At 43.9% G+C, this 21,840-nt stretch overlaps 1 protein-coding gene and 1 non-coding gene across 2 annotated transcripts; one reads left to right on the forward strand and one right to left on the reverse strand.

The window, feature by feature from the left end:
• Positions 1-1,860: 1,860 nt before the first annotated feature.
• Positions 1,861-19,803, reverse strand: LGALS3 (galectin 3). Its single transcript, XM_059055726.2, has 6 exons — positions 19,414-19,803; positions 12,796-12,817; positions 10,980-11,321; positions 9,176-9,264; positions 3,866-4,031; positions 1,861-2,176 (listed from the first exon to the last, which is right to left on the reverse strand). Exons 2-6 carry the CDS (start codon positions 12,811-12,813, stop codon positions 2,021-2,023), a joined length of 771 nt encoding a protein of 256 aa, XP_058911709.1. The 5' UTR covers positions 12,814-12,817; positions 19,414-19,803; the 3' UTR covers positions 1,861-2,020.
• On the forward strand, positions 5,189-5,295 carry LOC131754223 (U6 spliceosomal RNA). Its single transcript, XR_009335254.1, has one exon. It is a non-coding gene; the product is annotated as a U6 spliceosomal RNA (small nuclear RNA).
• Positions 19,804-21,840: the final 2,037 nt, after the last annotated feature.

Here is a 21,840-nt window from a genome sequence, read left to right on the forward strand (position 1 = left end):
AAGCTGGGTCCTTTTGGAGTCACATGATGGCTGCTAGTGGTAATCAGAGCTGGGTCCTTCCCTTTAGTCTGGTTAGGCCAGCTAATGCCACATCTCCATCTGCAGATCAGCTGGGGTTTGCTTAAACTAACCAGGTTTCCCTATTTTATCTGGGATTATACCTGGGTAAAACCAGGACTGTTAGGAAGCAGGGAATGAGTTGGGTAGGCAGCCATCAGTGTGTCCTACAACTAGAGAGAGTGTCCTTGGGCTATTGGACTCTAGAATTATGAGGTATTAAGAAAATTTTTAAAGACAAAATGAAAGAAAACTGGGTAGAACTAGAGCCTTTCCAAAAATAAAAAAAATGGAATTTCCATTTATTGAGGACCTACTATATGACAACCTCTTTGCAAACAATATTTATTCAATGGTCATAGTAACCCATTTTATAGACAAAAGATGTGTTATAAAATGTATTATACAGTTTGTTTTACAGACAAAGGAACCAAGGCTCAGAGGATTTAAGTAATTTTGTGTAAACCAAATTCCCTTTTTTCTCCATAGCTTACTGTGTTCTTCTGTTTAATCACTGGAGTAGAACAGTCAAGATCAGAATGTTAGAATAAGGAATTAACATACTTTTTGAAATGAGCCGTGATGTGCTGCTCACATCCCACTTTAGGACTGAAGGACTCATTTCTTTAGTTGCTATAACTGCTGCTAGCAGACAGTCCTTGGGAATCATCCCGTGTGAGAACTGTCTCAGGTGAAGAAAGCCACTTCACCCGAGATCAGACTGTTTCCTAGGTGACCTGTATCCACTGACTGAAGTGAAATATGAAGGCAACCCCCTCTTGACAGCTCTAAAACATCATCCCAGCTCATAAGCCCTACAGCGTAGGCTGAGGCATGGATGCTCAACTTCTTCCTCTGCCTAATTGTACGCCTTCTCATCTCCACACCTGTTGAGAGAAAGGGCACTCCTTCATAAACCTCTTGCATTCTTATCTCTTTGCCTCCTGGGGGGCCCAACCTGTGGCAACAAAATACTTGAGAAGATGGTACTGTAGAAACAATAATAGATCAAATAATATTTGGTCTCCTATAAAATGAGGTGATGTGAGCACATCCTGGTTTTGAAATTACATTAATCTTTGGCCTTGCTGGTAATGAGGAAGGGCAGAAAGGCATGGTTGAGAGTATTAACAATGGGAACTATTAACTTTTTCAAGCTGATTACATTTCTAATTAAAAACCTACTTTTTTTCCCCTCTACAAATCTGGAGATTTCATAAAAACAAAAGAACCCACGGGAAGATTGTCTGATATTGGTATCAATTACTGATTTGAAAGCAGTGAAGTATAGTTTAGAGAGATGAAATAGTTAAAAGGAGTCCAGAGAAATATACCAGAATGCTAACAGTAATTGCCTATGGGTCGTCTATATGTAAACTTTTTCTTTCTGCTTTTCTCATTTCCTGAACATATTATGTTTCCTGAAGTAAGAAAATAGAACGATTTCTTTGTAGCATCTGTTGGAGAGGTTAATTTGGGGGCAGTATTTACTCCTATTTACTTTTTTTTTTTTTGTCTTTATTGAATTTGTTACGATATTGCTTCTGTTTTATGTTTTTTGGCCATGAGGCATGTGGGATCTTAGCTCCCTGACCAGGGATGAACCCGCACTTCCTGCATTGGAAGGCGAAGTCTTAACCACTGCACTGCCAGGGAAGTCCCTCCTTTTTAAAAAATAGTTTAGCAAATATTGAAAACTTTGGGAGACTCTAATGCAGTATTAACATTGCTACATATTTCTTTTTCCATTGAGTCCTTTTCCATTGAGTCCATTGCGCATTTATCAAGAATAAACTGCCCCAATTAAATGACATATAAAGACAGGTAACTCTTTATTAAATGGATGATTTGCAAGAAGAACATTGATGAATAAAGGTAAAATTTTTCACTCGTAGTGAACATGAAACTTTTAAATGTGTAAGGTTTACGTTCAATTTCATTTCTTTAAAAAGTATCTGCCCCTTTATATCATGGTGTGTGAAGCACTGGTGAGATTTATGTCACCAGAAATTCCCAGTTTGCTGATTTCCCCGAGATTTTTCACCCGATGATTGTACTGCAACAAGTGAGCATCATTGACCGCAACCTTGAAGTGGTCAGCTTCAACCAGGACTTGTATCTGAAATGGCATGTACACAAAACTGTTAGGAATGCCCATTCATCTCAAAACCAGTCTGGCCTGAGCTCAGGATGTCTAGCATTTCACCTTTATGATCACTTGTAGAACTAATTAAAGTCAGAAAAAGTAACTTTACAGCAAAAATAAACTCCAACTTATTTAAGATTTAAACAAAACAAAATGATAAAATTGTTAGAAGGATATATAGTTGAAGCCACAGAGGAAAAGATTAATAATTTATGTACATAAAAACTTAAAGTTTTTTTGTATGGCCTCAAACACCTAAAACTAAAACTAAAAATAAATGCTAAAATAGGAATCCTCTATTTAGAGTGGCAAATGTTATGAAGATTGATAATAACCAGTTTTGGCAAGAGTAGGGGAAACATACTCTTCCAGTAGTTAGAGGATGTGTTAATACTTACATCCTTTTGGAAGCAGTACTTTGGCAATATCCTTATCTAAATTTTAAACATGTATATTCTTTGAGTAAAGTTATTCTAGGAAGCAAAGATTTATAAGGATGGCTATCATGGTATTTTAGTAAAATAAATAAAACTTTCCCGGTTTTATTTGTTTGGAATATTTCCATACCCCAAATTTTCATCAGTAGGGTACTGGCTGAATTATTACACATCTGAACAATGAAGTACTATTAGGTGGCAATGTTCTCATAAGGAAAGATGTCCACCAAATGTAGAATATGGTCCCTGTTAGATCCTGCCCCTAAGGAGCTGGTGGCCTAGCTGTTTTATAACCTACTCTATAGTCAACCCTTACCCGATACTGTGGACCTAATAAATATTTGTTGAAGCAGTGCTTAAAAATAAAAAGTGTGGGGCTTCCCTGGTGGCGCAGTGGTTGAGAATCCGCCTGCCGATGCAGGAGACACGGGTTCGTGCCCTGGTCCGGGAAGATCCCACATGCTGCAGAGCAACTGAGCCCGTGAGCCATGGCCGCTGAGCCTGTGCGTCCGGAGCCTGTGCTCCGCAACGGGAGAGGCCACAACAGTGAGAGGCCCGCATACCACAAAAAAAATAAAAATAAAAATAAAAATAAAAAGTGTGTTGCTTGTCATAGAAAACACTGGAAAGATACTCAAGTTGCAACCTTTGTGAGGATGGGGGAACGATAAAGGATGGAGGACTTTTTAGTTAATTTTAAAAATCTATAAATTTTTCTTTTCATAAAAGTATTATTTTTAGAATTTAAAAATTTTAGGTTTTTATATTTTGTGACCTCGCCACACGGCATGTGGGATCTTAGTTCCCCAACCAGGGATTGAACCCACGTCCCCTGCATTGGAAGCACGGAGTCTTAACTACTGGACCCCCAGGGAAATCCAATAAAAATTCAGTTTTGATTGCCATGCTATGTTGTTTTGAGGAATTAAGTCTCAGCCCAACTGTACCATAAAGACTTTCTGCCTTTTTTATTAAAGATGCTATTTTTCTTACTTCCAAAAAAGCTTAAACTCAGAAGGGTGGTAACTGGTGATGGTAAGGTACCTGAAGGGAGTTGGGGAGAGTGCCACTATTTCTGAGACCAGTCCCCTGGTATGGAGAGCAGATGTACTGGTTAGGTGCCCGAGGACAGCTAGTGAAAATTCATTTCCAGTGCATTGTGGCTTAAGAGTGATTCCCCATGAGAAATATACATTATCAATATATAATAGTAGCAATAACTTACTTTGAAAGGTTTACCACTTTCAAATGGGAAAACCGTCTGTCTTTCTTCCTTCCCCCAGTTATTATTCAGCTTCGAATTGCAAACGATGACTTTCCTGTTGTCCTCATTGAAGCGTGGGTTAAAGTGGAAGGCAACATCATTCCCTGTCTGGAAATCTAAAGCAAGTCTGTTTGAAACCAAAGACCAGAGTCAGTAAAATTATTCAAGTTGTACATTTGTATCAAGTGAAGAACGTACAATTTTCTAAAGAGCAAATCATTCATAAAATACAGGAAAAATTTCTAAACAAAAAGCAAATAAACCAGAGAATGGGTTCAAACTGGAAAGTATACTGGGCCAAGTACAGTACTTCCACTTTATGTGCAGAGGGTATGTTCTAAGACCCCAGTGGATGCCTGAAACCATGGATAGTACCAAACCAAATACCTATTTAGCTAGCTGGCTAGCTATCCAGGCACACATTTTTCCTATACGTGTATACCTATGATAAAGTTTAATTTATAAATTAGGTACAGTAAGAGATTAGTAATAAAATAGAACAGTTACAGCAATATACTGTTGTAAAAGTCATGTGAATGTGGTCTCTCTCAAAATATTGTACACAGTTAATGCCTTTTCCATCTGAACTAAGCACTTGTGCACTGGGGCTGTAACTTTTGCAGTTTGAGGTATGACAGGAAAGAAAAAGAAAACTAGCATGAGTCTCTTTCTCACAATTTCATGGACAGAAGATTTGTACTTACTATAGATCTTAGCAACCTCAGCATACAATTTTCTTTCCATTAAGTCAAGAACCTTCCCTTTTTCACTTAAAAGGAGGCTTTTATAGCTTCTCTTTGGCATATGTGAATTGCCAGCATCACTACTCTTGCTTTGGGGGTCATTATTAAGTAAATAAGGGTTACTTGGACACAAGCATCAGGGTACCATGACAGTGGATCTGATAACTGAGACAGCTACTAAGTGACTAATGGGCCAGATATGCTGCACAAAGGGATGATTTCACGTACTGGGCAGGATGCAGCTGGACAGCGTGAGATTTCACCATGGTGCTCACAACGGTGGTAACTTAAAACTTATGAATTGCTTATTTCTGGGATTTTCCATTTAATATTTTCAGACCACGGTTGACCCTGGGTAACTGAAATCGTGGAAAGTGAAACCTCAGATAAGGGGGGACTACTGTATTCGATGTACTACCACAGTATCTCAAAGTAAACAAGACAATATGTGTTGAGTTTTTTGGCCTCGTTGTCTTTGGTCATATCCTTCTATTCAGCTGTAATTCCCTTTTTACTCTCTACACGTAAAAACAGTCAAGGTGTGCTTGCTTCCGCAGCACACATACTAAAATTGGAACGATACAGAGAAGATTAGCATGGCCCCTGGGAAGGGATGACACGCAAATTCATGAAGCGTTCTATTTTTTTTTCCCTGGTGGTGCAGTGGTTAAGAATACGCCTGCCAATGCAGGGGACATGGGTTCGAGCCCTGGTCGGGGAAGATCCCACGTGCCGCGGAGCAACTAAGCCTGTGCGCCACAGCTACTGAGCCTGTGCTCTAGAGCCCACGTGCCACAACTACGGGTGCCTAGAGCCCGTGCTCCACAACAAGAGAAGCCACCGCAATGAGAAGCCCGCGTACCACAACAAAGAGTGGTCTCTGCTCGCTGCAACTACTGAAAGCCCGCACGCAGCGACGAAGACCCAGTGCAGCCAAAAATAAACAAAAAAAAGGGTCAAGGTTTCCTTGTAGAGATTTGGGGCCACTTTGAGGGCACTTTATATATGACATTGTGGAAATGATGGCTACCTTTTTCCTGCCCTGCCAGGTTACTTTTAATCCCTGTTAAAAGTAAGGCAGTCACATAAAAAAGTGCTTATCAAATACCTGGCTTCCTCATAGTTAACCAAAAACCTAGTCCTAAAATAGCAAGAATGAGAAAACATAGTTAATATTCAGTATCCTATTGCTAAATTGTAAAGTCATAATAATAAATGTACTAAACATTCCATGATGTGAAGTGGAATTAATGGAAGTGCTGGATAAACTTTCTACCCTATTCCCTCTCCTTGGATGTTAATACAAACACAAGTTGTCTGGCTGTTAAAGTATCACCCCTACCCCACAGTTTCTCAAAGTGTGCTCCCCAGAGCACTAACCTCAGAAGCAGCTGGTGCTCTTGTTTTAAAGCAAGGTCTGCGGGCTTCCCTGGTGGTGCAGTGGTTAAGAATCCACCTGCCGATGTGGGGGAAACAGGTTCGAGCCCTGGTCTGGGAAGATATCACATGCTGCGGAGCAACTAAGCCCATGTGCCGCAACTACTGAGCCTGCGCACCACAACTACTGAGCCTGCACTCTAGAGCCTGTGAGCCACAACTCCTGAGCCCATGTGCCACAACTACTGAAGCTTGTGCGCCTAGAGCCTGTGCTCCGCAATGAGAGAAGCCACCACAATGAGAAGCTCGTGCACCACAACTAGAGAAAGCCTGTGCGCAGCAACAAAGACTCAACGCAGCCAAAAATAAATACATAAAAATAAATTTTTTAAAAAAGAAAATCCAATTGAGTAAAATTTTTTTAAAAAGCAAGGTCTGCTTTCTAGACCTACTAACAATGATTCCTTGGGTGTTTCATTCACCCAGTAACAAACACAACCACCAATGATTAATTCACAGGGAAAGGACCAATATGGTCAAATGGCAACAGAATTTGAATTTGACTAAATATGCAATGCCTGTATTTTCTCAACAGTGAAAAGGAAGATAATTGTCAACTCCACCACCATAAGGATTTTTTTCTTTCATGTAATTCCTCACATAGATTTTGCAGATCAAAGCAATACATTTCTCAGTTTACTACCACCTTAATCATTTCAACCAAAATTGGTTTTGACCTGCCACATCTCAGTCGACATCTCTGTTGTTATTGGAACTAACCTTTCTAGTGCAACAGTCATAAATAAGGCAAAGATACCAGTGTGGTCCTGCGTGACAGCAGCTGCAGCAGGAGGAGAGCAGATATTACCAAATCGTGAGTGCTGTCTGCAGAGGATCAGGGCGCTGGGTCCTATGTTATTTTGGAAGGCAGGATGGATAAGAACACAGGCAGAGGATATACATGTGTAACTTGCTGTGAGACGAGCTTTATTGTGTAGGGAAGTATCGTGCTGAGAGAAGCTGTATAGGCTGTGTGGAAGGAAGAGCTGGCTTAGGGTAGTGACTACCACGTAGAACCAGAGGAGGCTGGCTGGAGGTGGAGTCAACTGGTTAGCTGAATGTAAAATGATCAGATCAGAATCTGAGTCCACCTCCTGGTAACAGAGGAGGTTGCTCCTGCTGATTCACGAGGATCAAGATGACAGGCAATCACAGAGGATGTTTATAGATTCTTAAATAAATCTGTGTACACTGTTTGAATTTGTACCTTTTGTGTACTGTTTATAAGACCCAGAAACAGACATTAATTAATCTAAGAGCTTTAATAGTACTACTAACCTCAAGGGCAGACATACTGAACAGCTTCAGGATAGCGCTAGCCTGCTTGTATTATATATAAATATAACCAGGGCTTCCCTGGTGGCGCAGTGGTTGAGAGTCCGCCTGCCGATGCAGGGGACACGGGTTCGTGCCCTGGTCCGGGAGGATCCCACATGCCGCGGAGTGGCTGGGCCCGTGAGCCGTGGCCGCTGAGCCTGCGCTTCCGGAGCCTGTGCTCCGCAACAGGAGAGGCCACAACAGTGAGAGGCCCGCGTACCGCAAAAAAAAAAAATAATAAAAAAATATAAATATAACCAGTGGTAATAACCAGAGCCAGGAGTCCCAGGGCAGCCCATAAATCAGCATGGATTTTCCTAAGTGAGCTCAAAGTCTTACCGCCCCGAGCTCACCTCAACCAAACCAGTACCAATGGCAGAGGCTGATTTATTTTTACAAAGTCTTTAACTTGTGGAGTCTTTTCAAACCTTTTAAGTAAACAGTGTCTACTCAGAAGACTGGGGTTCCCCACCTTGTCACTTATCATCTGTAGACCAGGCCGACAACGTGGGAATCTGTGACTCTGCTGTTTCACCCAGTATGAAGACTGGAAATGGCGGCCAAGCTCACAAATCTGAGAGTGCACCAAGACCTGCACAACTGCAGGGAGATTTGTACCAGTATGAGGACAGAGAGGTATAATATTTAAGCTCTCAGATCAACTAGGCATCTTTTTGTCTTTGACCCTAGTTTTTTTTTTTTTTAATATTTATTTATTTGGCTGCACCGGGTCTTAGTTACAGCACACAGGATCTTCGTTGCAACATGCAGGATCTTTTAGTTGTGGCATGTGGGATCCTTTTTAGTTGTAACCTGGGAACTCTTAGTTGAGGCATGTGGGATCTAGTTCCCTGACCAGGGATCAAACCCCTGCCCCCTTTGGGAGCATGTAGTCTTAGCCACTGAACCACCATGGAAGTCCCTGACCCTATTTTTGTTTTTTTTCTTTGCGGTACACACGCCTCCCACCGCCGCGGCCTCTCCCGTTGCGGAGCACAGGCTCCGGACGCGCAGGCTCAGTGGCCATGGCTTACGGGCCCAGCCGCTCCGTGGCATGTGGGATCCTCCCAGACCGGGTCACGAACCCGCGTCCCCTGCATCGGCAGGCGGACTCCCAACCACTGCGCCACCAGGGAAGCCCCCTGACCCTAATTTTTTTTTTTTTTTTTCCGGTATGCGGGCCTCACACTGTTGGTGGCCTCTCCCGTTGCGGAGCGCAGGCTCCGGAAGCACAGGCTCCGGAAGCACAGGCTCAGTGGCCATGGCTCACGGGCCCAGCCGCTCCACGGCATGTGGGATCCTCCCAGACCGGGGCACGAACCCGCGTCCCCTGCATCGGCAGGCGGACTCCCAACCACTGCGCCACCAGGGAAGCCCCCTGACCCTAATTTTTGATGGGCTTTGTTTTTTAGACAATCTATGGCTCAGAGGTGGCGTGATGGCCAAACATTACATTACAAAGGCTCTACTTTCCTTTCGTTCTAAGGCTTTCACTGCCTAGAAGAACCAACAGAATGGGTTTTCCCGCTCTTCCTCTTTGTCCTCACAAAGTAGAACTCTGTTTTATTCTGGTTCTGGGAGAAATATATGGTTTAGAGAGGGAAACCTTGTCTTCTTGGTGGAAATGCATATTGATTTATGGGAAAATCCCAAACTATGGTGTAGCCAAGATTCTAAATGTGCAATTTGAAAAACTATCAAAATTCAAAGCAGATCACCCTTTATTCCAAAAGCAATCAATAAATATGTTAGACTTGCTGACTTTGCTCGTTACCTGTTAGCGTTGGGCTTTACTGTGCCCAGGATTGTTATCAGCATGCGAGGCATGACTCCTCCAGGAAAAGGCAGGTCATAAGGCACATTCTGAGAAAGAAAAAAAAAAAAAATATATATATATATATATATATATCAATAAAGAGTCATTTTCTTGAGGGAAGAAAGAAAAAGATATCACTAAAGTTCAACCACTTTTTTTTTTTTTTTTTTTTTTTTTTTTTTGCGGTACGCGGGCCTCTCACTGTTGTGGCCTCTCCCGTTGCAGAGCGAAGGTTCCGGAAGCGCAGACTCAGTGGCCATGGCTCATGGGTCCAGCCGCTCCACGGTATGTGGGATCTTCCCGGACCGGGGCACGAACCCGTGTCCCCTGCATCGGCAGGCGGATTCTCAACCACTGCGCCACCAGGGAAGCCCTCAACCACTTTTAATATGTGTGAATAACACATAACCCCACTTTAGCCATCTTTTCAGACTCTCAGGCCACCTTGCCCAGGGCCTGAAAAGAGAAGGCTCCCCACACAACTGCAGCTAATAATCGAGAATAAGGCCATCAGTTAATTGGTGCCAAAGGCAGAACATGTTCCCTCCCTTTCGAAGCACCGTATTTCTCATGACAAGGCCCATCCCAGTCTATAACTCATCCACTTGGCCTATGTTTTTGAAAGGTCCTTGTCATATAACATTCTTTGTTAGGTTGTTCTGCTCCCTGTGGGCAGGAACTGTGGTACCTTCTGGGCTTCTGAGGCCCCCTATGTTCCACTCACACAAGGCCCTGAGGAGTGCTTTGAATGTGGCAGGTACTTGATATTTGTAGAATGGACACTTTCCAATTAATACCTTCCCTAGTTCATTTTACAAATATTTATTGACCTTCTACGTTCAAGGTGCTGTAACTATTCCCAATGCTCTGTCCTTGGCCTCTTCTCTTTTTCCTGTAAAACTGTTTCCCCCTGGGTTCAACCATCACCCAAGTCTTTTCTCTCTAGCACTCTCTAGCACTGATCTGTCTGATCTGTACTAGTCCTGTGCTTCCTCCCGGAACTCAATAGTCCTGTGCTATTGAACTCTTTCCTCATATCTGTATCTTTTCTCCCAACTACACTATTTGTAAGGGAAGGGTCTGTGTCTGAGATGTGGCTGGAGCCCCACAGAGTTTTATGCTTAGAATTCATTTATTAAAATGGGTTTTAATGTAAGCGAAAATTTAATCCTTAGATCACAAAATTATCTTTAGAAGGTTTTTAAAAACCCAATTGTCGTGTTTCCCCCAAAGGTTCCCTCTATGACCACGCAAAGGTTGTGTAAGTCTTTATTGCCCCATTTCCTCATTTGTAAAGTGGGGATAATAACAGCATCTTAGAGGGTGCTTATGGGGTTGAATGAGATCATCCATGTAGAAGCACACAGCTGGCACATGTTATATACTCAGCGTTTATTAATAATAATAACCAAAACTTCCCCCATTGCTATGATCTTAACTTGACTTATATTAAAGCTGCTTTACAGATGCCTTCAAAAGATGCATTAGCTTCTCTTTAACAGTACACATACTGAACTCAACATGAGCAACTATGTTTTCTATTGGACCAACATACACTGTGGCTGGTCCTTGCAAAGCAGCTCTAAGCAGTGAGTTTAAAGCTTCAGTTCTCCCGGAAGCCCTTTGCAGGTCAGTACCCAGAGCCAGCTCCCAGCCACAGCACTACAAAGTGATGGCACCACCGCTCCAGACAATTGCTACGTGCTTCATTAGCTTTGTCCTGATCACATTCAAGCACAGGAAATGACTCACACCATCTTACCAGGGGTCCAGAAGGGATGCCATAAGGGCCAGCAGCAGGGCAGGCTCCAGGAGCACTTGGCTGTCCAGGAGGTGGGTAGACCCCAGGCCCAGGGTAGGCACCTGGTGCAGTTGGTCCAGGATAACCAGATGCAGTTGGGCCAGGGTAGGGCCCTGGAGGTGCCTGGCCTGGGTAACACCCAGGAGGTCCCTGGCCGGGGTAGGGGCCGGGTGGTGCCTGTCCAGGGTAGGCCCCAGGATAGGATGCTCCCGGGTAGCCTCCTGCCCCAGCAGGCTGGTTTCCCCATGGGCCAGGCCATCCTTGAGGGTTTGGGTTTCCAGACCCATGTACGGCATCATTAAGCTGGAAAGAAAGACGTAAACAATTACAGGATGAAAGACATTCACAGCAACAGAATTTTCAGGAATATGTGATCTAAGAATTCGAGCTATATGGTGAAGATATGAAATTCATATCAATAAAATTTTCCCCACCTATTAGTTTTGAGTTCCTAAGACTAAAATTAGACTTTAGGATTATACATGCTTTATCACTGTATTCTTGCTTCCCATCATCTCAGATCATTAAGGGCTGCCTTTTTGTAATTTGCTAAAGTCGGGAGCTAGCCATCCTCTATGTAAAAGCCCATACTTTCTGACATGAGAAAAACAATCACGAAATTCAAGATGCATTTGGGCTGGAAAACCTCCACCAAGCTGGCGCTGGTTGCCTTGGCCTTCCCTTTGCTGGATAGACGTCTACTGCACTTCAGGTGCACCGGGTTAGTCACCACTTAGTGGCACCCAGGCTAGTATCAGAGAAGCTGCCTTGTACACAGGGAGGAGCCTGGGATGTGGAGTCACAAGATTTGGTTTGAAATCCAGTGCCATCCTTCAAGAGCTCCAAACTCTTGGAGCCATCATGTCACTTGTATAGGACTTAGTGTCTTTGTCTGTGTAACAGGGATAATGATCTATCTCATGTGATTGTTGTGACGAACATATGAGGCAGCATTTGGGACGGCTCTTTATAGACTGCAAGATGCTGTGCCAGTGTTGGTTTGTGTCCTTTCTCTCCAGGAAGAGACCCTGCCTTCTCCCTCTCTGACTTCTACAGTATTTAGCAGAGTGCTAGGCGGTACATGCAAGATACTCAGTAAAAACTTCTACGTTGATTGAATATGATCTGCCAGGATTGTCTGACCCTTTGGTGCCTCAGGAACCCAATCCCAGACCTGGTATCGGGGCAGCAGAATGAGGCTGTGAAGGGAGCCCATGGGGCCTGGGGGAGGGGGAGAGATAAACAGAGGGCTGGATGATGATGGAAAGTAAACCGGATTTAGAAAACAACTCAAGCTCATGGCTGTAGGTGGTGTGAATCACTCTGTTAAGGAATTTGAGAATACATAAGCATGCTAATAGGAATTTATTTTGGCTGCTTCTTACCCCAGCATTTGGGAAAGGAGGAGGCGTAGAGGGCACTGCAGGATTTAAAAAAAAAAAAAAAAAAAAATTCAGGATGCCCAGATTGTACCACACTGCCCTTTGTTCAGCTGGTTTCTCAGCTCCTGCCAGTGGAATCCACCCACTTCTGTCCTAGGCCTTGGGTAAAGGGGTTACTGTTAGTGAGGCCCAGGCCTCTCTCTGCCTGGCTTTCTTCCCACATCTGTTGCTGGAAAAACAAGACTCCAGCTAACAAGCCCTCATTGGACGGGTGAGGCCAGAGGAAGCCATGTGGTGGGAGAATTAGGAAAACTTGAGTGGTTAAAAAAAAACAAACCTTCAACCTGCATGACTTTATACATATTAGGGTAGGAAAACAGACACAAAACACGTACCGAAAAACTGTCTGCCATTTTCCTGAAAAGAGAAACAAACAAACAAAAAGGTTATTGATCCTAAAAGATTTCACTGGTTTCCGTATGAATTTAACATCACAAACAGCTCTTGTGCAGGTCTAGTCAATATACAGGCATTCTCCTATGCGCTGAAATCATTAGCAGGGAACCACAAAAATGTCTCATCAAAGGGCGGAGATGCACTCCACCTGAATCACCACGCCCTATTTAACTCATACCTTTAAACTCTAATCACACTTAGCCTGTGGCCTGAATCCTGGGAGTACCAGGTGATCCAACGCAGGTGGGAGAGGGGGGAATAAAATGCTCTGCCCCTTTCCTAGGTAACAAATGTAAACAGTCCTAGGTTTTTGCTCCTCCTTCACCCTCCTCCTCCTTCCTTCCCGTGCTCTTTTTCTACCACCTCATAAAAAGTTTTCAGTGCATTAATCTCACCCACCTCCCTTCCGGTTCCCTCTAACAGCCCCACGCCCTTCTCTTGGTTTTGGGAGGAAGCAGTGGTTTTTCTTACTGAGATCTGAAAGACAATCCTTGCCTTCCCCGCCCCACCGGCCAAGACCTAGTTGCTGCTGTTGATTTATTCCTTCATTTGTACACATTTATGCCTACTCTGGGCCAGGCACCGGGTGGCTCCTGTCTGGGTTTGAAGATGAAATCGACCAAGATGTATGGCCAAAGGGTCCAGAGGCTAGAAGGGGTCACAAGTGATGGACGCTGTGAGCCAGACCGCATGCTGTGGGAAGTCACAACTCGAAAGGTGACTTCTAACAGGGGAAGAGACAGCGTTGCTTGAGCTAAGCCTTGAAGGAAAGGTGAGATTGGGATGTGGAGCAATAAAGAAGAAAGGCGGGCACAAGATGATTCCCCCCCCCCTTTTTTTTTTTAAAGATACTTGTTATTCCAAATGAAGTGTCTGGCAGCATAACAAACAACTAAGGTTAAAAAAAAAAGTCAGGGGGCTTCCCTGGTGGCGCAGTGGTTGAGAGTCCGCCTGCCGATGCAGGGGACACGGGTTCGTGCCCCGGTCTGGGAGGATCCCACATGCGGCGGAGCGGCTGGGCCCGTGAGCCATGGCCGCTGAGCCTGCGCGTCCGGAGCCTGTGCTCCGCAACGGGAGAGGCCACAGCAGTGAGATGCCCGCGTACCGCAAAAAAAAAAAAGTGAGACAATGTGGAGGAAAAGATTTTTGGGGTAGGATGCTACCAAAGAGGGTTGCCTTGCCCAAAGCTGCCTCAAAGGGCGGCCCCGAGCCATCATTCTTGCTTCACCAGCTCCACCCCCTGTGCCAAGTCCCCATCCAACAGGATGTTTTACACCTGCTCCTGCTGCTGGTGCCCTCTAGTGGTGAGGGGAGGAGAGTGGCTTTGGACTCCTCAGGTCTGGGTGAGTTTTCTCAGCTCAGGATCACTGGTGCTGTGGCCAAAATTACCTGGACTTTAACAATCAGAATCTCTTTTTCCTTAAGTCGCCTATTTGTGATAGTTACTCAGTTATTATTCTTAAAATAATTGAGTAAATGGTGGCTACTTGATAGGTCCTAAAAATGTCAAATATTAGATTTTATTGTTAAAAAAACCAAACAGGCAGACCTCGTCCTAGAACTTAATGTGTACTTTATTTATACACCAGATATTTTATCCTGCTCTGCTGTTATTTATAACACGCAAATATTATCCTTCACTAAATTTTTTTTTCTTTTTGTACATCTTTTTAAATCTGGGCATTCTCAAATATATTTGGAAACACTCAGGTTATCACTGTTATCACTGTGCCTGTCTTCCAACGTGGAAACTGCTAGCAATTTGATTAGGAAGTCACAGTGACTCTCCCAGGGCTTATATTCACTGTATTTAGTATATAGTATTTGACCTTTTAAAGCAAAAGTCAGGTGCTCTTCTGTGCTTCCTTCCCCAAAAGACTACACCACTGCTTTGAAAACTGTGCTGCTACCCCAGAAAGAACTTAAAGAGTTGTTAAAGAGAAAGAAAGGACATTTCTTAAGTCAAGAAAATAAAGCTTCTCATTTTGGATGCCAGTAGGAAACAATCTTGAACTTCATAGTGGGCAGAAAGCTTAGTTCCTTTGATTACACAACTTCTTCCACCCCTGGGCAACGTATCAAAGCCTCAGCAATAACATTGTAAGTGTTTTGACTTCTTTTAAATATCCCCAATGTGTTCGGGCTTATTCCCAACCTCACACCACTGACATTTCAGGTGGGATACTTTGTAGGGAGGGGCTGTCCCGTGCTTGCGGTATGTGCAGCAGCATCCCTGGCTTCAACACACAAGATGCCAGTAGCACCCCTACCCCCGCATTGTGATAACGCAGAATGTCTTAAGATGTTGCCAAATAACCCTGGGGGAAGCAGGAAGAGGGCAAAATTGTGCCTGGTTTGAGAAACACTGGCGTGGGCTAATTAGCATATGTATCCTCACATGAATGTACCTATGCAGGTCAATAAAAAACAGAAAGGTGGTTTCAGTTGTTAAACCTAGCTAAATCTGTTCCATTGGCCTCATAAAGTGTCTTATTAACATAAATCCAATTAAACTTAGATGTGTTTAAAGGCTGATCATAACCAGAAACTCACACAGACATTTACATTTCCATAATGTAACATTTGTTCTTTTCAAAGTTTCTGTTCAAGCATATACAGTTTATTTTCCAACTAGCCCAAAACAATTTAAGAAACAAAGCAGATTCCACTTTATTTCTACTGTGTTTCACATAACACCAAGGATGACAGTTTGGATTGTGTTGTGACACATTAGACAAGCCCATTAGAATTATGACACCCTGCATTTACGTGGTGCTTTTCAGTTTACAAAGCACTTTCACATACCTCACCTATTTTGATTCTGATAATAATCTTATGAGATTGACAGGGAAAAGTCAATATCCTCACTTTAAAGGTGAGGAAACTGAGTCTCAGAGAGGTAACATGGTGACCCAAAGTCATTCTGTCATTGGCAGGCCAAGGACCAGGGTCCAAACATCCTGACTCCTAATTCAGGATGATTTTACACTAGTATAGAACCTCACACTTAGAAATTTTAAAGTATAGTCCTTCGAAAGTGTTAGTTACTTCATTTAGAAATTAATTCTCTGGCTTAAACATTCAGAACTGCATAAACATGCTGAAATTGTAAACAAATTAAAAAGAGATCATGTTTTTGTCAGAAAACTAGCTGGGTGACTCAGTGTGCAGTGATATTGAATAGAAGGATGGCATTTTGCACAGTCACTTTGCTAATTATAACCACATTTAAACCGATAAAGCTTACTTTTCCAAAAATTGGGTATGCATTGTTTTAATTATGTCAACTCCCAACCATCAGATCTCTGATGAAACAGGTTCTAACCAATGTTCTTCTGAAATCAAGGTTAGCAACCTTAGAACTTAAAAACAAAAAAAGGAAGCAAAAAAAGAATTTTTAGAAAAACAAACACATCTATTTGGGTAAATATCTTCCCTACTCGCCTGGAAATTTTCTTTTTTTTCTTTCTTTCTTTCTTTCTTTTTTTTTTTTTTTAGAGGAGTAGCTTATAGAGACAATCAAATGTAAAATTTGAAAAATCTTCTTACTCCACAGGTACTATAGGTTTGTGAACTCTGGCATTCCCAGAATCAGAGAATTTTGAAAAGCCAGGATAGAAGCACTACATCAAAGACAAAAACATTTAAAAACTACTACCTGAGTCTTCACATTTGGAAAAACCTACAGGAAGTAGTTCAGTATTGCTTTGGAATAAAGAATTTAAACATGAGTCAGAACGCAGGCCACTTTACTTGGCTGTTAATTGCAGCTCTGCCCTTTAATAAAGAGTGGCTATCCACTGTACTATGCTATTCTACGCCCATGTAGCAATTAATTCAGTTGCCAGGGTTCCCAGCAGCACTTCTGAAATTTCTGCCCACAAAGGTCCCCAACTTGTATACGAGCTGTAAGGGAAGTAGATCCCAAACGTATTTCCTCAGAACCCCAAGCACTGCTCAAACTCCTCCCCAAAGAACACAAGACAGGCAGTCTATGTCCTGGCCTTACTGAAACACGGAACAGGCCTTGAGGAACTCCCACTTTCCAAAGCCAAATTCAATGATGCTGGTTAGAATAAAGGAAACTAGTCCTTTACTAGGATTTCTTTTTCATCATTGTTCCTCAGCATCAAGGAAGGTAAAGTTACTTCGTGCCTCTCAGTTACAGATTTTTTTTTTCCCCTTATGGAAAAGCTGAACATCAGTCAAGAGAGAACACATGATACTTAGTCAGCAGCAAATTGGAATTACTGCCCTGGCAGGCTTACCACTCAGAATTTAATGAGAAGAACCTGTTCAGGCACCAGACACAAAATGTTAACTAGCTGTCCTCAGCAGAAGCCTTTGTCAAGCCTATCACAGGAAAAGAGAGGCTAAGTCTTAGATCAGTTACTATGAGTCTCAGGTACATGAAGTTTACAAGCCAACTGGTATTTAAGGTAATATAAGCGTCTCAAGTTGTACTATATGAATAAATATCTCTATTACAGTTAAAATTTAGAGTCTGGCTGATGAAGGTTCTAGGCAAACAGTATCTAAATCATAGGTGAGACCAATATTGGCCTTTGACCTCACTAGCAGTAAGTAAAAAGTCTTTATAAAGCACTTCTGCATATTTGTGGCATAGCAAAATGTCATTGATTAAGGACCCCTCAACAGAGTGAGATTTGCTGTTCCATTTTTTTAAAAACTAGCTTTTGGACTTCCCTGGTGGCGCAGTGGTTAAGAGTCCGCCTGGCAATGCAGGGGGCACGGGTTCGAGCCCTGGTCCGGGAAGCTCCCACATGGCGCAGAGCAACTAAGCCAGTGTGCCACAGCTACTGAGCCTGCTCTCTAGAGCCCGTGCTCCACAACGAGAAGCCCACGCACCGCAAGGAAGAGTAGCCCCCACTTGCTGCAACTAGAGAAAGCCCGCGTGCAGCAATGAAGACCCAACGCAGCCAAAAATAAAATAAATAAATTTAAATAAATAAATAAAAATTAAAAAGGCATTGGTGACTTACAAAAGAAAAGCATGTCTTAAAAAAACCCAAAAAACTAGCTTTTGGGGTCAATCTATCAAGCAATGCTCCTCCTTTTCTGCTTCTTATGTAACCTGGTGAGGCACCACCTAATATTTCTAAACTCAAAACATTCAAGACCCATCATCAAACTTCTCCCAAGAATATGAAGTAAATGCTGATTCTAAGTATAACGCCCACACATTAACTTAGGAAAGAGCTCCAGTCTCCCATAGATCAAGGATGAGTAACAGCCATCAAAGGAATGAAACTCTCTCCTCTAGGGATTCAAAGCCAATGTCTGAAAAGGAGACTATTGTGGAACAATAAATTTTTATTATTAAACTTTAACTTTTATGGAAACAATTTCCTAGTATGAAAGATAAACTTTATAAACTTGAGGCAAATGAGTCAGAATTTTGGAAGCTGGTGAAAATTTTCTCTCATGCTCTGTGCCAAGAGGTCAATTTTCATTGCTATCATTTTCTTCAGAACTAAATGAGCCTTTCTTCCATTCCCTTTCCAGAATCCTAGAAACAGACTGGGTCACTGAGGTCCAACCGTCCTCATTGTCCAGCAACCCAACTCCCAGGAGTCACTTTACAAATATTCCACGGTATCGGGAACAGGAATCGCTAAGGGGAGGGCATGAAGCCTAAGGCACGACCTCAAGCCCTGTGTCCCTGAGCTCCTACTCCTCAAAGTGCATGCATTTTAGTGCTTTGATTTGAGCAACTCACAATCCAGAATAAATCCTCAAACATGTTTGAAAAGCCTCCCCACCCCCACCTCAGCTAGGCCTCTGCACCCTGGGACCAACATTCAGCCACACCCCACATATCCCCGGCACAGATGTGAGATCGTTAATGCCCAAATCTGGGCAGGGATGAGTCACTGATTTGCAAAACCTGAGGGTGTACGGTCTTTGTCAAGCCGGGCACATGCCCACTCAGCCTTGGGGCAGCACCATTTTCTGCAGCCCCTGACCCTGTTGGCCTGGTAGCAGAGCGCATTCCCATCCCACTGCAAGATCAAGTGGTCGACAGCCAAGTCAGAGGTCGTGGAGCCGCCCGACAGAGTCTGGGAGCAGTACTCTCTGTGGACTGGGGGCAGGAGGGCCTGCTTCCTCCCGCCCAGCTGGAGCGGGCGGCTGGGGTGATGTGCGCACGCCCACCGCTCACCGTCGGCGGCCCGGGACCGGAGCGCGCGCACGCCCACCGCTCACCGTCGGCGGCCCTGGGCGGCCGGGGACCGGAGGGCGCGACGCCAGGGCTGAGCCTCCAGGTCGCCGCAGAGGGTAACATAGCCGTCCGCCGCGAGTAAACTCAGGTGAGTCCTTGTAAGGCGTTGTTAACTTTTCCCGAGTCTCAGACTCCGCTCTCCCTTCTCGGCGTCCCCCTCCCGCGGGCCCCCGGGAAGTCAAGCCCCTTCCGCGCTTCCCGCCCAGCCCTCCAAAGGGGGCCGCGCACCGAGCAGCGCCCAGGCGCCCTCGCCCTGCCAGGCTCAGCCGCCAGCAGGCCCGTGCGCGCCCCCGTCCCGGCGCCCCGCGCCACTCACCGGACGCCTCGGCACTAGCTCAAGCGCCGCGGGGGTGGCTTCGGCAGAGGTGCTGTCGTCCTGGCTGGGCGGCGGCCGGCTCTGCGCCTCAAATACGCCGGGCCAGGCCCGCCTTTCCCGGGGCGGGGCCGCCACCCCTGCCACCCCCGGCCTCACTCTGCGAGTCAGGCGGGGCGAGTCACCGGCCCCGCTGGACACCCGGCGCCCAGGCGCCGCGGTTCCAGGGAGCAGAGGAGACGCCTGACTCAGAACAGCGGCGGGTGGGACCCTGCCCCGAGGCCTCCATCCGCGCAGCGTCCAGTCGGTCCCCTCCGCAGCCGCTGGAGATCGGGGTTCACTGCCCTCTCACCAGATTCACCTGCTAACTCCTCAGACCAAGATAGGGAGAGTCTGCGAAGCTTTTAGTGTGTGCTTCTTTGGGGAGTTTTGCTTGCGTACTTGCTTTAACCGTGTTTACTCTTTTTCTGCCTGAATCTCAGGCACTCTCAGCCCTTCTGCATTTACTTTACCTAAATCCCTTCTCAACATCAAAGCCTTCGCACAGTGACTTGGGTGACAGTTTTCTGAGATGCTAGGTGAGATGCTCCATGTTCTTGGCCTTGCTTTCATTCTCTACGAACTGTGATGTGGGTCACACCTCAGACTAGGAGCCCTGAATTGTTTTGCTGTTTGCTCCCCACTGTCCTTAGCATCTACCCTGTGTTTGGTAAATGTTTGTTTAATGAATGAAAGATTGAAATGGTGAATCACTTCCTATTGGGAAGAGTCCTGATAAAGGAGGGAAGAATTAAATAAAATAAAGCTATGGTTCCAGAGAGGTTGTTACAACAAGTAGTGATGCTTCCAAGAGAAATGGTATTTGTTTGATAGCATTTAGCTGGGTAATAGCTGAGTGAAATGGCTAAGGATGTCAAAGATGAATTTTTTTAAAGTTTAGACTCACAAAAATTAACTCGACTCACAGACACCGAAAACAAATTTATGGTTACCAACGGGGAAAGTGAGGGGGGGGATAAATAGGAATTTGGGATCAACAGATACATACTACTATATATAAAATAAACAACAAGGAACTACTGTATAGCACAGGGAACTATATTCAATATCTTGTAATTCCTATAATGGAAAAGAATTTGAAAAATAATGTATATATGACTGAATCACTTTGCTGTACACCTGAAACAACAATTGTAAATCAACTATACTTTTTAAAAAAAGATTAACTCAAAATGGATTAAAGACCTAAATGTAAGACCTGAAACTATAAAGCTCCTAGAGGAAAACAGGGGAAAACTCCTTGACATTGATTTTAGCAATGATTTTTTTGGATATGACACCAAAAGCACAAGCAATAAAAGCTCAGAGTAAACAAGTGGAAGTACATCAAACTAAAAAGCTTCTCCACAGGGACTTCACTGGTGGCGCAGTGGTTAAGCATCTGCCTGCCAATGCAGGGGACACAGGTTCGATCCCTGGTCTGGGAAGATCCCACCTGCCGCGGATCAACTAAGCCAGCGAGCCACAACTACAGAAGCCCATGTGCTCTAGGGCCCGTCTTCTGCAACAATAGAAGCCACCACAATGAGAAACAGGTGCACTGCAACGAAGGGTAGCTCCTGCTCTCCACAACTAGAGAAAGCCCACGTGAAGAAACAAAGACCAAATGCAGCCAATAAATAAATAAAAAGCTTCTGCTACATGAAAAGGTGTTCAGCGTCACTAATCATCAGAGAAATGCAAATCAAAACCACAATGAAATATCACCTCATGCCTGTTAGAATGGCTATTATCCAAAAAGACAAGAAATAAGTGTTGGAGACGATGTGGAGAAAAGAGAACCTTTGTGTACTGTTAGTGGGAATGTAAATTGAAATAGTATGAAAGTTCCACAAAAACTTAAAACTAGAACTACCATATGATCCAGCAATTCCACTTCTGGGTACATATCCAAAGGAAATCAGATCACTATCTTGAAGAGATATCTGCTCCCCCACGTTCATTGCAGAATTGTTTATAATAGCCAAGACCTGAAAACAACCTAAGTGTCCGTGGATGAATGAATGAGATAAAGAAAATGTGAGATATATATCTATAGCTATATACTGTATCTATATCTATACACATACACACACACAGTGAAATATTATTCAGTCATAAAAAATGGCAGGAAGGAAATATTGCCATTTGTGACAACATGGATGAAACTTGAGGGCATTATGCTCAGTGAAGTAAGTCAGAGAAAGACAAATACTGAAATGATCTCACTCATATATGGAATCTAAAAAAGTCGAACTCATAGAAACAGAAACATAGTTTGTTGGTTGCCAGAGGCTGGGGGATGAGAGAAATGGGGAGATGTTGGTCAAAGGGCACAAACTTCCAGTTACAGGATGAATACGTTCTGGGATCTCATGTATAGCGAGGTGA

Source organism: Kogia breviceps, chromosome 3 (genome assembly GCF_026419965.1).
Source record: "Kogia breviceps isolate mKogBre1 chromosome 3, mKogBre1 haplotype 1, whole genome shotgun sequence".
NCBI classification, from domain to species: domain Eukaryota; kingdom Metazoa; phylum Chordata; class Mammalia; order Artiodactyla; family Physeteridae; genus Kogia; species Kogia breviceps.

Bases quoted from the DNA above. Each gene is read 5' to 3' on its own strand.
- LGALS3 (XM_059055726.2), bottom strand. The intron at 9,265-10,979 runs GTAAGATGGTGT...TTTCTTTCTCAG, and splicing joins GCATCCCTTCTGGACCCCTG to AATGTGCCTTATGACCTGCC. The intron at 4,032-9,175 runs GTAACGAGCAAA...GGTTTCAAACAG, and splicing joins GTAAAGCCCAACGCTAACAG to ACTTGCTTTAGATTTCCAGA.